Source organism: Eumetopias jubatus, unplaced genomic scaffold (assembly GCF_037043125.1).
Source record: "Eumetopias jubatus isolate StellerSeaLion01/CBP00866 unplaced genomic scaffold, mEumJub1_p1.0 scaffold_10, whole genome shotgun sequence".
In the NCBI taxonomy this organism is placed as follows: Eukaryota; Metazoa; Chordata; class Mammalia; order Carnivora; family Otariidae; genus Eumetopias; species Eumetopias jubatus.
Genome location: NW_028274816.1, coordinates 59,129,143 through 59,142,323, shown reverse-complemented (window position 1 = coordinate 59,142,323; position 13,181 = coordinate 59,129,143). Strand labels below are relative to the sequence as shown.

Below are 13,181 nucleotides of genomic sequence, written 5' to 3'. Positions count from 1 at the left end.
ACACCAATTTCGCCGGGCTGAAAGCAAGATGTCAACAGGGCCGTGCTCCTTTGGGAGGCTCCTGAGGTGGGGCAGGGGAGAATTTTTTGGTTGCCACCTGCATTCCTTGGCCTGTGGCTGCGTGGCCCCAAGCTCTGCCCCTCATGTAAGGGTATTGTGATTGTATTTGGGGCCCACTTGGGTCATCCAGGATAATCCACTCACCTCAGGATCCTTCATTTAATCATATCTGAAAAGACCATTTTTCCTTCATAAAGTAGCATTCGTGGGTTCCAGGCATTAGGATCAGATATCTTTGGGGACCATTACTCAGCCTCTCACTGCATCCCTCCTCCATCCTTCACTCCCTGACACATGCCTGGAAGGCTGACCTCTACTGATCACATCAACAAGCTGCCCTGCCCTTTGACTTCAAGGTGGGGTTGGCAAAAGGGAGGCACAGGCTGAACACTGGAGGGTGGCTGGAGAATGCTGTCTTCCTTGCCCGCTGCCCTCCTTGGTTCCTGTCGGGTTGCCCCTCTGCCCCAGCACTGGTTCTCAGTGAGGCCCCAGGGGCACATTTCTCCCCCTGGTTCCACCAGGATGCAGCAGAATCTGGAAGGAGCCTTTTCCTTCCTATGTTGCTGGATCCTGGGAGCCCTAACCCTGCGCACACCTCTGTAAGCATCATCTGTTATCAGGAAGTTGTTTAAGAATCTTACTGGAGGGGGCTGTCCCAGGGCTAGCATAGGCTTTGTTTATTCAGTGAGTGTTCATCAGGTGCTGGGCATTGCAAGATGTTGAGCAGCCCCTGGGACTCGAGCCCTAGATGTCAGGAGCTCTCTTCCTGCCTCCCGCCCGTAATGGTCAGGACAACCCAGAGTGTCTCCGGGGAGGGACAACGTTGCTCCCGTGGAGAACCACTGCTCTGGGGGAAAACACAGGAACCAAGGACAGTGGTTGTCTCTGGGGAGTGGGATGAGGCAGGGGTCTTGCTTTTTCATTTTGTTCCCCTTTGTAACTTGTTCCTGCAAAGCCTCTTTGAAAATGAGGAACTCATTAAAGCACAGCTGGAAGTTAAAATAAGAACAGGTGGTGTTGGAAGTGGCCCACGCCTTGTGTTTGTGGGTTCTCAAGGGACTCTTGGTTGGGTCCTGGGGGAACTGCAGCATCCTTCTGGAGAATTCTTGCATTGGCTTTTTTCCTGTCCGCAAACTCACTGGGCACTCAGCCCCCAGACCTTTGCTCATCTCTACCCTTTGCTTAGGCTCTCTTCTTCTAAGACCTTCACCTCCTCAGAGAGCCTTCCGCGGCCACCCTTAGCCCCTTGGCCAGGGGCACCCACTGCATTCCTCACCACCCCTTACCCGTCACATATCCGTTTATTTATTCCTGTCCACTTGCTCGGTGTCTCCCCCATGGGACTCTAAGCTCCCGGAGGGCAGGGACCTCGTCTCTCCCAATGGGTGTTATGACCTCCATGCCTCACACACAGTAAGGCTCTCAATACATTTTTGAAAGAATAACTCCTGGGGGCGTGGGAGGATGGGTTAGCCTGGTGATGGGCATTAAGGAGGGCACATTCTGCGTGGAGCACTGGGTGTTATGCACAAACAATGAATCATAGAACACTGCATCCAAAACTAGTGATGTAATGTATGGTGATTAATGTAACGATAAAAAAATAAAAAGAATAACTCCTTAACCTCTTCACTGGCTTCCTCCCCGTGAAAAGTCAGCGATGGTCACCCACTTTGTAATACACTTTCCTTTTTCCTGCCACTCTTGGGTCCCTGGAACTGTGCTGGGTGTTGGTAACAGCAGCTGAAGATGCTCACTGCCTGAGGCAGGTGGTGGGGGTGTCCAAGCACTGGCTCCAGCACCTTGACCTGTGTTCAACCAGGCAGGCTCCTTAATCTGAGTCTCTTTGTCCCTCTCTATAGCATGGGGATAACAGCACTCACCTCACAGGGCTGGGGTGGGGATCAAATGGTGGGACGGTCAGTTTTACGCGTGACCTTGGCTCGACCAGAGTCCCCTGTCAGTGGACTCTGTTGAGTCACAGTCCCAGCCACTGTTGCCCTGAAGGTATTCTGTACATGTGACTGACATCTCTAATCAGTTGAGATAATTCTCAGTCATCTGGGTGGGCTTGATTCAGGTGGTTGAAAGGCCTTTAGAGCAGAACAGAGGATGCCCAGGAGAAGAAATTCTGCTTGGGGACAACAGCTTCCCATGCCTGAGAGTCTCCCGCCTGCCCTGACAGCCTGCCTGCCCGGCGGACGTCAGACCTGCCTAGCCAGCCCCACAGTCACACAAGCCAATTCCTCGCAATGAATCTCTTAATACAGGTCGGCTACTGGTTCTGTTTCTAGGGTTGAACCCTGATGGATACAAATGGGAGGGTCTTAACGTGCTTAGAATAGACGACGTGGTGCACGCAAAGAGCGCAACAGATGTGAGCTGCCATTCCAGGGGCCTCAATGCCCTGCTCGGTGCCAGGTAGCCATGAACACATTCCCACTTCACAGTGACGCATGATGTTATGCTCCCATCCTGCAGATGAAGCTGGGAATGGGGTACCTGACCAGCCCACACTCGGGGCGGTGCTGGGGTCCCATCACAGGTAGCCCAGCTCCAGCGCCCCGTGGCCGACCACGAAGGTTCATGCTCCCACAGCCCCGCTGCAGTGACCAATGGGGATCCTTACCCTGGAGAGGCAGGGACAGTGGCAGCCCTGTCCACCACCATCCTCCAAACCTAGCAAAGTGCAGGCACACAAAGGGTTAACTGAGAGTGGAACCATGGCGGCTGTTGAGTGAATGAGATGGGTGGGGAGTAGGGACTTGCTCCCAGAGAGATTCTTTCTCCAGCCTGCTCCAGCCTTCAGGTCTCCTGCATCAGAAGAAGCCATCCTGATGGACAGGGCTCCCAGGAACGGGTGGGAAGGACCCTCCCCTTTCTGAATGTCAGCTTCCTTGTGGGAAAAGGTGGGGGACTAGCTCCTGTCTCATAAAGTTGAGGTGTGACCTTAGGGAGGTTTCTTTCTTCCCGCCCCCCCCCCCCATAGGAGGTTTCTTAACCTCTCTGGGCCTCAGTTTCCTCCTCTGTAAAATGAACACGACCACCAGACCCATTCCACGGTGCTGCTGGGCTATGTGGATAAAGGAGGCCTGAGGGCTTGGAGTGCACTGGGTGCCATCATCACAGTCGTCCCCATCATCTCCTGAAGGAACAGGGGAAGGGTATGCATAAAGTCCACCTCCCCCATGATCTCCTCCTCGGGTCGAGTGAGGAAATAGCAAGATTTGGCCAGTGACATGAGTGACTGTTGATCACATAACCAGAGACTGGGAGTTCGTCTGGAGGTGAGTAGTCACCTCAGGCTAGATGGGGACCAAGCAGCCTCCTCTGATGGATAATGGGTTTCAGCAGCTTAGGCACCCACCTCCGAGCCTCAGTGACCCCCTACTCTCAGCCCCGCCCTCCCGCGGAGGCACCTGTGTCCCAGTCTGGACAGGGAGCGGCTGCTCTCACGCCTGTGTCCCTGCAAGGCTCGGCATGAGTGTGGCACCTGGGGGCCTGGGGGAAACGTGTATTAGATGAGGAACAGAGGGAGCGGGCGAGACAGGGATGGTGATGGAGGCAAAGAGTGACGAGGAGGGGTGGGGGGTGAACCAGAGACTCTGGAGAGAGGTCAGCCAGGCAGCCACTCCTTGGCTGATGATCCACTTTCCAACCTCATCTTCATCTGTGGAGCTGCTCTGGCTCCCCGCCACCTACCTGTGGGGACAGCACGTTTTTTCTTGAACTGTGTGTCCCTGTGTCCACGAGTCTGTAACTGGCTGGGTGACCACTGAGGCCAGTGAGCAGGGGAGCTTCCTCCTGTGGTGCCTTGCCTGGCTCATTCCTCCCTGCTGTTGCCCCCCGTTTGTGCTGCCCTCGCTGGAGCATCCCAGGCAACCCCCGCCCCCGGCCCCCCGCTTTCCCAGCATGTCTGCCCAGCTCAGGTGGCAAGCTCCAGCTCCTGGTTCTCCCGATAAGGCCACGCTCTCTCTTCCCTGTGCCAGCCCCGGCCCCTCCCTGATGCTCCCTGCACGCAGCCTTGGCCCTGCTGGCTGAGACCCGGGAGGGCCTTGCGGGCAGGACCTGAACCTCACTCTTCTGTGTCCCCGACCCAAGGCCTGCCACATGGGGACACCACAGCTGTTTGTGACAGCACACGTGAATGAATTCCTGGAACGTCTTTCTCCACCTAAATAATTCTTCCTCATCCTTCCAGACCCAAGCCGCTGCCCAGGGTCTAGGGATTCTTTTTCCACTGGGCAAGATGCTCGCATTCTGAGTGACAACACCTTTGGGCAGGAGGTGTGTTTAGAGAAAAGGTGTCTCCTCCACATCTATGTTTCTGATCAGACTTGCAAACAATAGGTCCACGTATGGCTTTTCGGGGGCCCGTGCTGCTTTTTAAAAAGTTATTAATAGTTTGAATCCAGAAATTTCACACTAGAATCTAGATTTCTGGATTCTTCTGAAAACAAACAAATGAATAGATAAAACAGAAACCAGAAGACCCAGCAGATCTCATTCCTGCTGCAGGAGGGGGCAGGTAAGAGTTGGAACTGAGTTCGCTGCTGCTGGCGCCCCCTGCAGGTGGGGGCATCTGCTCTCAAGACCACCTGGTTCCCATAGGGGCCAACAGCACTCATTTTGTTACCTGCTGGACTCCTGTGGGCTTTTGAGTTTGCAGCCTCCGCACTATTGTCTTATAAGGTCAGGAGAAAATAGCCAGGGGACAGGGATGACTGCTCCAGGGAACAAGGGTCCTGGGATGGAGGGGTCCTGAGCAGTGCACAGTCTTGCTGTGTGGTCCAAGGCACTGTGAGCCTCCGTTTCCCCGTTTGCAATGTGGGGGGTGTGGAGGGCAGGCTTCATGATCCCCCCCATGTCCCTGCAGAAAACCTTTGGGGCTTCTTTAGTGTTTCAGGTGCTTCCCTCCCATGGGTCTCAGTTTCCCTCTGTGGAGTGCAGAGCCTAGCTTTGCTTGGCAGTGCCCGAGGCTGCAGGAGGGTCACTGTCACTTTGGGTCACAGTGCCCATGTGGACAATGGCTTTAGCCCATCTGCTGGTGCTGTCTCCCCCCAGGCTCCTCTGTATGTCATCTGTGCCCCTGCAGGTCGGCCTGCCTGCCCAGACCGCGCTGCTCAAGGGCAGGGAGCAGGCATGTCCCTGGTGGGGGAGGGGGCTGACAAACAGGCCCGGCTTGTGGGAGTCCTTGTGGGGTGAATGTGTGAGCTCCTGGTGCTGGTCTCCGGTCTTAGAGTCTCACATGGAGTTGCTGCTCCAGCTCTGTAGGTCTGTGAAGTCTAACTGGGCCGGTGGATCTAGGCGTCTGTGAGCCACATGTCTATCTTGATCTGTCTGGGAGTTTTCCTGTCCACGGTCAGTCCTTCAGGCTCAAGAGCCCTAGACTGTGGGGGAACAAGATCCTGGCATTCTTCTGTCTTGGCCAAGCCCTTCTCCTCTCTGGGTCCCCACCAGTGGAGGGATATGACTAACTCCTTGCTGCCTCTGTCACAGGCAGAAGCGTGCCCTCCGCCTCGCGGCCCCCTTCCTCCCCACAATTCATATGTTGAAGCCCTAACCCCCAGTACCTCACACTGACTTCATCTGGAGACAGGGCCTTTAAAGAAATAATTAAGTTAAAATGAGGCCATTAGCGTGGGCCCTAATCCATTATGACCGGTGTCCTCACACAAGAGGAGGCGATTAGGGCACAGACACACGCACAGGGAAGGCCGTGTGAGGACACAGGGAGAAGGTGGCCCTCTATAAGCCAAGGAGAGAGCTCGGAAGAAACCAGCCCTGCCGACACCTTGGTCTTGGTTTTCTGGCCTCTGGAACTGTGAAAATATCTGCTGTTTAAGCTCCTGAGTCCGGGGCACTTTATGGCAGCCCAGAGCAGACTAGCAAGGCCTACACCTTAGTGTTTACTGTTCTCTTCTGGCAGGGCAGTGGCCACTTGTGGCCAAGTCTGCCTCCCCAGCTGGGGCAAGGGCTGGGCCTGCCCTTCAGGGTCCTCACCATCCACAGCAAAGGGGGCTCTGCTGCTGGAAGGGGACTTGACTTGAGGAACCAGACAGACACTCGGGGAAGGCCCCGTCCTGCCAGTGGCCACACCTCGGAATGAGGAGGAGAGATTGCCAGCAGCACAGACCCTCTGGGCTCTGACCCTGAAGGGTTGGGTTTGCAGGTCCAGGGGCCCCTGAAAATCTTTGTTTCTAAGGAGTGCTCCTTGGTGGTGCCAACGGTCAGTGAGTGGGTTCAGGCAGCTTGTTGAGTTCAGCTGGCCTCAGCTGTGCAGCAGCCTGGCTGGTGGCCAATCCCAGCCCAGGGACTTACCTCCATCTGATGCCCAGCGGTTTTGGCTTCAGACTTCACGGCTGTTTCTGGCTCCTCCAGCAGCTCTGGTTTCTGAATGATTGGGGCCTCTTTGAACTTGACAATGGGCCTGTCCTCCCACCATTGAAGTATCTTCATTCTAAGGTAATGAGCCCTGTGGTTAATACTGTCCTCAGTCTCCCTGTTCCTAGAAGGAACCCTGGGCTGGGGGTCAGAAGACCCTTTCCCTCCATTTCCTGGTTCTGTGACCAGTACCCCCCTCTCCTTATCAAACAGGCACACAAATCCCTACTCTCTTGGCCCGGATCCTCTTCCTAGCCTCTTTTCCAGCCTCCTGCCCCAGAGCTGGCCTGCATCTTCCCTGCCCAGCCATCCCATGGCTCCCCAGCACCCCCACGACAAAGTCCCAGCCTTCCAACCCAGTGGCCCTTCATGGTGGTGCCTTTCCTCAGCTTCTCTCCCAGCCCTGTAATGTCTCAATATGTATATGATTTTTTTTTCCAGACTAATTTTTTTTCACCTTTCCTCTTTCTCTTAATATTTCCGCTGTATCTGGGCATATTAGTACATTGACAGCTTCCTCAGTCTTTTTCACATCTGCGTAGTGCTCTGTTGTGTAGATGTACCATTGAATCCACAACTGGTCCCTTCCCTTTCTTGCCCTGGCAACTGCAACTGCCCTGCTCCCTGGCCCTCTGCTTTGCCCAGTCTGGCTCTTCCCCCGGAGTGGGATTTTGTTTGTATTCAAGTGTGGTGAAGCCAACAGATCGGAGGATGGTTGTGTTGAAAAGATAGTTTGTTATTCAAAGTTCCCAAGAGGTGGGACCCCTGGGTGGCTCAGTCAGTTAAGCATCTGCCTTCAGCTCAGGTCATGATCCCAGGGTTCCGCTTCTCCATCTCCCTCGGCCTCTCCCCTTGCTTGTGCTCTCTCTCTCTCTCTCTCTCTCTGACAATAAATAAAATCTTTAAAAAAAATTTCAAAGTTCCCAAGAGGGGGCACACCATGCCACACAGGGCCACACAGGGAAGCACCAGGGTTGGTCAGGAGGTAGGAGTGAGGGGGAAGCACGTGTGGGAGCTTTTATTGTGGTTTCCATGGGACTGAAACTGCACAGTAGGCAGATTTAGGACTGGCCCACAAAAGTACCTCACCCACCTGGACATTAGTTGAGGATGGCCCTGTGACTGAAGCAGGGACAATCAGAGTCTTCTCTGGAATTGATGTGTCTCCAAGAGGAAGACAAGTCCTGTTTCAGCTAGAGTTGCTGAGATAGGATACAATCATGTGGCTGCTCCTGGCCATTTTGCCACTAGGTGGAGAGAGCCTCCAGAGGTCAAGTAAACACAGAAGGAAGCAGAGCAAAGGCATGGGGATGGCAGACTCTTAATAACGTCATTTGAATACCTAGATCCAGTCATGCCTGAAGTACAGATATTCCCTGTTATAGGCTGAATTGTGTCCTCCTCATCCCATCCAATTCATTTGCTGAAGTTCCAACACCCAGTACCTCAGAATATAACTGTATTTGAAGACAGGGCCTTTAAAAAGGTAATTAAGGTAAAATGAGGTCCTATGGATGGACCCTAATCCATGTGACTGTATTTGGATAGGGCCTTCAATGAGGTGATTAAGTTAAACTGAGGCTGTTAGGTGGATCCTAATCCAATATGACTTGTGTCCTTGTAAGAACAGGGATGGGGTGCCTGGGTGGCTCAGTAGGTAAGTGGCAGACTCTGGATTTCGGCTCAAGTCACTGTCTCAGGGTTGTGGGATCGAGCTCTGTCTTGGGCTCTGCACTCAGCACAGAGTCGGCTTGTCCTTCTCCCTCAGCTCCTCCCCCCACTCATTCTCTCTTGCTCTCTCTCTAAAATAAATAAATAAAATCTTTAAAAAAAAAAAAAGAAGAAGAAGGACAGAGAGCAGGGGTGTGTGTGCACACAAGGATGACCATGTGAAGAGGCAAGAGGGTGGCCATGTGCAAGCCAAGGAGAGTCTCAGGAGAAACCAGTCCTGCTGACACCTGGATCTTGGACTTCCAGCCTCCAGAACTATGAGAAAATAAATCTCTGTTGTTGAAGTCTTAGACTTAACAGATGGTCAATATGTTCCTGTAGCAGATCACATACAGATGGCTGCAAATTTCTGGCATTCCTCCCATGGAGAAACAGGGTCTATTTTCTCTTCCCCTTGAATCTTGGCTAGTCTGTGACTTGCTCTAAGAGAATATGATGGAAGTGACCCTCTATCAATTCCAGGCCTAGCCTTAAAAAGGACTGGCAACTTTTGCCTTGGAAGAGACCGTGATAGGCAAGGCTCTGACACTGCATGGAAAGCGAGAGGGGCCCAGCTGAGCCCAGCCCTCTGTCTGTCCACAGCAAAATGCCAGGCATGTGAGTGAAGGCATCTTAGACCCTCTGGCCCAGCCCAGCCCAGCCCAGCCCAGCAGCCAGCTAAATATCACCAAGTGACCTCAGTGGATACCACAGGAAGCCGAAGAATCATTCAGTTGGGCCCTACTCAAATTCCTGATCCATGAAATTGTGCTATATACTAAAATAACCATTGTTTAAAGTCACTAAGCTTAGGGGACTGTAATATAGCAACAAATAACCGTAACTGTTCCCTTTTTCCTTAAGTTTGCTGAATTCAGCTCTTGTCACTCACAACTGGAAGAGTCCTAACTGTGACTTATCTCCTTTAACCATTATCCCTTATGCATTATTCCCCAAAACTTTTCCACCTATGACGGTTTAAATCCCAAGACCCCATGCTCTGACTAGTTCTGTCTTATTCAGCTTTCTTATGCTCCCATCCAGTCTTGTGTTCTTGTTCTTTGATCTCACAGATGGAGGCTTCAGATCCAAGACACCACATTCCCTAGCCCTCACGAAAGCCTTCTTGTTTTCTCTTCCTTACCTCCCTGCCCCACAGGGTACAATGGCTACCCACTCGAAGTGCTCTTTCCCTCCAGCTTTCACATCTCTCTTGTCTCCCACCCCATCATCCTTCCATGACATCCTGCCTGGAAAGACCCAAACCTAGATCAATGCCACCATTCACTCTTTCTCTTCCAACGACCACTACTGGGAGGAAACATCACACAGCAATGACATTGGTGTCGCTATTCCAATCGCCTCATCACCATCACCACTCTTCTTGATCCCTTCCCCTCACCCCTGCTCCCACCCACATCACTTTCAGCAGATGGCCTCACCACCCTCCTTCATTGTGAAAAAAAAAAAAAAACAGAAACAAAAACCCACGGGTAGGAGGGCCTCACCCCACCCACCAGAATCATAAATGTTACCTAAAGTGAACAAGAAAAATATAGAACATCTGCCATTGGATTTTGAGAATAATTTTGAGAGTAAGGATAACTGACTGCTTTAGACAGTGCCATTTCAGTGGCATGGTGCTGGAGAGCAGATTGCAGGAGAGACTGACGAATGTAAGGGTGATGAGAATCAGGCAGTGGGTGTAAACTCGTCTCTCAAAAAAAAATTGGATGGTACATAGAGGGAGTTTTTGGGGCTGAGGTAGGAGAGATTTGGGCATGTTTATATACTTCAGAGAAAGAGCCAGTGAAGAAAGAGTGATTGAAAATTTAGGAGACAGAAGGGATGATTAATGGAGTGTGGAGGAAATGGAGTCCCAGGCAAAAGAGGTGAGGCTGACCTTGGACAAGAAGAGGGATGTCTCTTTCTCTGAAAAAGGCAAGGAGTAAATCACCAGTGCCAGTGGCAATAACTCTGTAGGTGTTGGGGAGTTGCTTTTTTCCTGTGAAGTAGGTAAAACTTACTGCTGAGTGAGGGGGAGGAGATAAGAGAATCGGGGAAGGAAAGAAAACATCTGTAATACTGACAGGGCACCACGTTGGGGAAGGAAGGCTCTTAGGGGTGTGTGGCAGGATTTTTTCTTTTTTTTAAAAAAAAAGATTTATTTATTTTAGAGAAAGAGAGTGGGGGGGGAGGGGCAGAGGGAGAGGGAAAGAAGCAGACTCCCCGTTGAGCAAGGAGCCCGAAGTGGGGCTTGATCCCAGGATCCTGAGATCATGACCTGAGCTGAAATCGAGGGTCAGACACTTAACCGACTGAACCACCCAGGCGCCCTGTGTGGGAGGATTTCTAGGCAGTATGGGTGCTACCCTCCCCTGCAAGGATGGAGATTCTGAAGGCTGGGGTCCCCTTGGTATCCCCCTTGTATGGATCTCTAAACTAGCACTTGCTTACTTGTCTATGTCCTTGGAAAACGCAGGCCACAGGGCAAGAGGAAAAACAGAGAAAAAAAGAGAGCCTGAGAAACATTTTTTTTTTGAAAGTCTGAGAAATATTAAATGAGAAGCCCACAGTGAAAGGAAAGGGTGGAAGCAACCTATGAAACAATGATTGAAAAATTTCCAGGGTTGATAAAAGATACCAGAACACAGATGGAAGAGGCCAAAAAGATGTACAGAACAGCAAACAGACAAAAAAAGATATCCACACTTAGTCACATCAGAGTAGAACCATTAGCACTAATAGTATCCAAAAGCCCAGATGGCTGTGGGGGCCCTGAAAAGGCGCCCAGCTCAGCGCCAGGGAAGGTTTCCTGGAGCACATGATGGAAGGGCTGTGAGCTGAGCCCTAAATGATGAGTAAATGTCAGCCAGGTGAGAGAGGGGAGCAGGGATGGGAGGTGAAGTGCAGGGAAGGGCACTGAGCAGAAGTCACAGTACAACTAGAAAAGATGACCTTGATTTAAGGGCTATGTATCTGTGGGACACTGCCTTCATCAAGTGTAGAATACACATTCTGTTTAAGCCTATGTGGAATATTTATAAAAACTACACAAAAATTGTGCCACAAAGAAAATAACTGAAATAATGCATATTATTAAATCCACTTATTGGATTTAAGCTAGAAATAAAGAAAACAGGATTATTAGAAAACACTGGTGTGTCTAAGAAAAACTCTCCTGGGTCAAGAATCATAATGGAAATTAGAAATATTTTAACCAAGTGATACTAAAATACTTTGTATTAAAGTTTGTGAGATACAGCTAAAGTCATGCTTAGAGGGAAATTTATAGTCTTAAATGCAAATATTGGAGAAGAAGAATGGCTAAATTAAATGATATAAGAGACCATGTTAAGAGGGCAAAGAAGAACAGACTGGAAGAACGATGATGAAGGAAATAACATAAATAAATGTAGTAGGTGTTGGAAAGGGCTTGATGATGCATTTTTAACCTGATACTCACGTGAGGACAAGGAAGAACAGCGTGGAGACAATGGATCCATACACAATGCCCTGGGTCAGCCCTTTCACCAACACATTGGAATCTGAATGCTTATCTGGAATCAGAAGGAAGTGAGAGTGGTTTTTTTTTCCCCCCTAAGGCTGTGAAGTTTGAGCCTGCACCCATCCTCATTTTGATTCCCATGTGTTGTCGTTCTAGCCCAGTCAGTAGACCCCTGTGTACCTACCTGGTAGGAGGAAGATACGTGCAGCATGGATTCCATATTGGTTCCTCCCCTCACAGCGGAGATTCAGGAGTATGTCTGGCTCCCCGATGAGGCTGATGGTGCTGTTGTTCCAGGTGCCAAATATGGTGGAAGTCACCTGGAGGACCTTATCCGTGTTGTTCACACTCACAGGGACACCTTCCAACAACCACTCCATAGAGGGTGTGGGGAGCCCATGGAAAGAACAGCTGCACTGCAGAGTCTTCTCCAAGGAACAAGAGGAATTGAGCAGTCTTGTGGGTGCTGTGGGGAGAGAAGGTCAGCAGTCAGCAAGGCATCCTGACTTCCTGTCTCCACTTTCTCCAGGACCCAGCCTTTTCCTTATTCCTGATTCCCAAGTCGTTTCGGAAAGACTTTCTGGAAGCCCACAGAAGCTGGGCTTCTCAGACCAGGTCCCCTTCATCCTCTTCTTCATCTGTGTCTGATTCTGGCTCAGCTCTTACCTCTGGTCTTTCAGCCACAGAAGCCCGGTAAAGATGGGACAGCTTCCCAGACTCCTCCCACCCAACCCCACCCCAGGACTAAGGAATTTCTCCTGGGCCCACCACTTCTCCCAGACTCTGGATCTTCCTTTGCCCACCAGCACTCACAGACCACTTGGAGCATGACCACAGCATTTCCAGTGAACATAGCTGGGGAGAAATTCAAACGACATCCGAGGGTGGTGCTATAATCCTAAGGCTTCAGGGTGAAGTGCAGCAGGAGGAGGAGGAGTTGCTGGAGCCATCTGTGTTGGAGAACATGGTGGGCCAATTCCAGGAAAGGAAAGGGGTTTTGCTTTCTTTTCAGGTGCCTTTGACGGTACAAGTCAAGGTCATAGGATCCCCAGCCACAAGAATCTCTAGGATGTGGAGCTCTGGTTTCTGGGTCTGGTCTGAAGGGAAAGACAGATTGGACTGAAAAGAAGGACTCTCATGGATACTTCAATGATGCACAGTGTTTCCAGGTTACAAAGTGCTTTCTCACCCATAAGTTCACTTGGTACCCCTCCCCTACTCTGATAACCTCAGGGAACCCGAGACTGTTACTGTTGGTTAGATTTTCACAAGTATATTTCCCTTTTCTGCACTGTCTAGGTGAGCAAACTGAGGAGACTTGCTTAAGGAGGCAGAGCTTGAACCTGAACCCTGGGCTCTCAAGCCTGAGGGTGAGAGAATTTTCCAAGATCTACATTGCCTATGATTCCTTACCTGTCTCCTAGCTCACACCTCCTAGGGTCAGCTCCTACGCTGCATCTTCCCTCCCAATCCAACTCTCCCCTCAGGCTCTGCCCCTTTCCAGCAGACCTGTGATCAC

At 51.2% G+C, this 13,181-nt stretch overlaps 1 protein-coding gene across 1 annotated transcript; it reads right to left on the bottom strand.

The window, feature by feature from the left end:
• Nucleotides 1-4,710: 4,710 nt before the first annotated feature.
• LOC114199597 (SIGLEC family-like protein 1) lies at nucleotides 4,711-12,741 on the bottom strand. Its single transcript, XM_028091569.1, has 5 exons — nucleotides 12,476-12,741; nucleotides 11,847-12,128; nucleotides 11,621-11,714; nucleotides 6,382-6,520; nucleotides 4,711-5,450 (listed from the first exon to the last, which is right to left on the bottom strand). Exons 1-5 carry the CDS (start codon nucleotides 12,513-12,515, stop codon nucleotides 5,364-5,366), a joined length of 642 nt encoding a protein of 213 aa, XP_027947370.1. The 5' UTR covers nucleotides 12,516-12,741; the 3' UTR covers nucleotides 4,711-5,363.
• Between the last annotated feature and the right edge of the window lie 440 nt (nucleotides 12,742-13,181).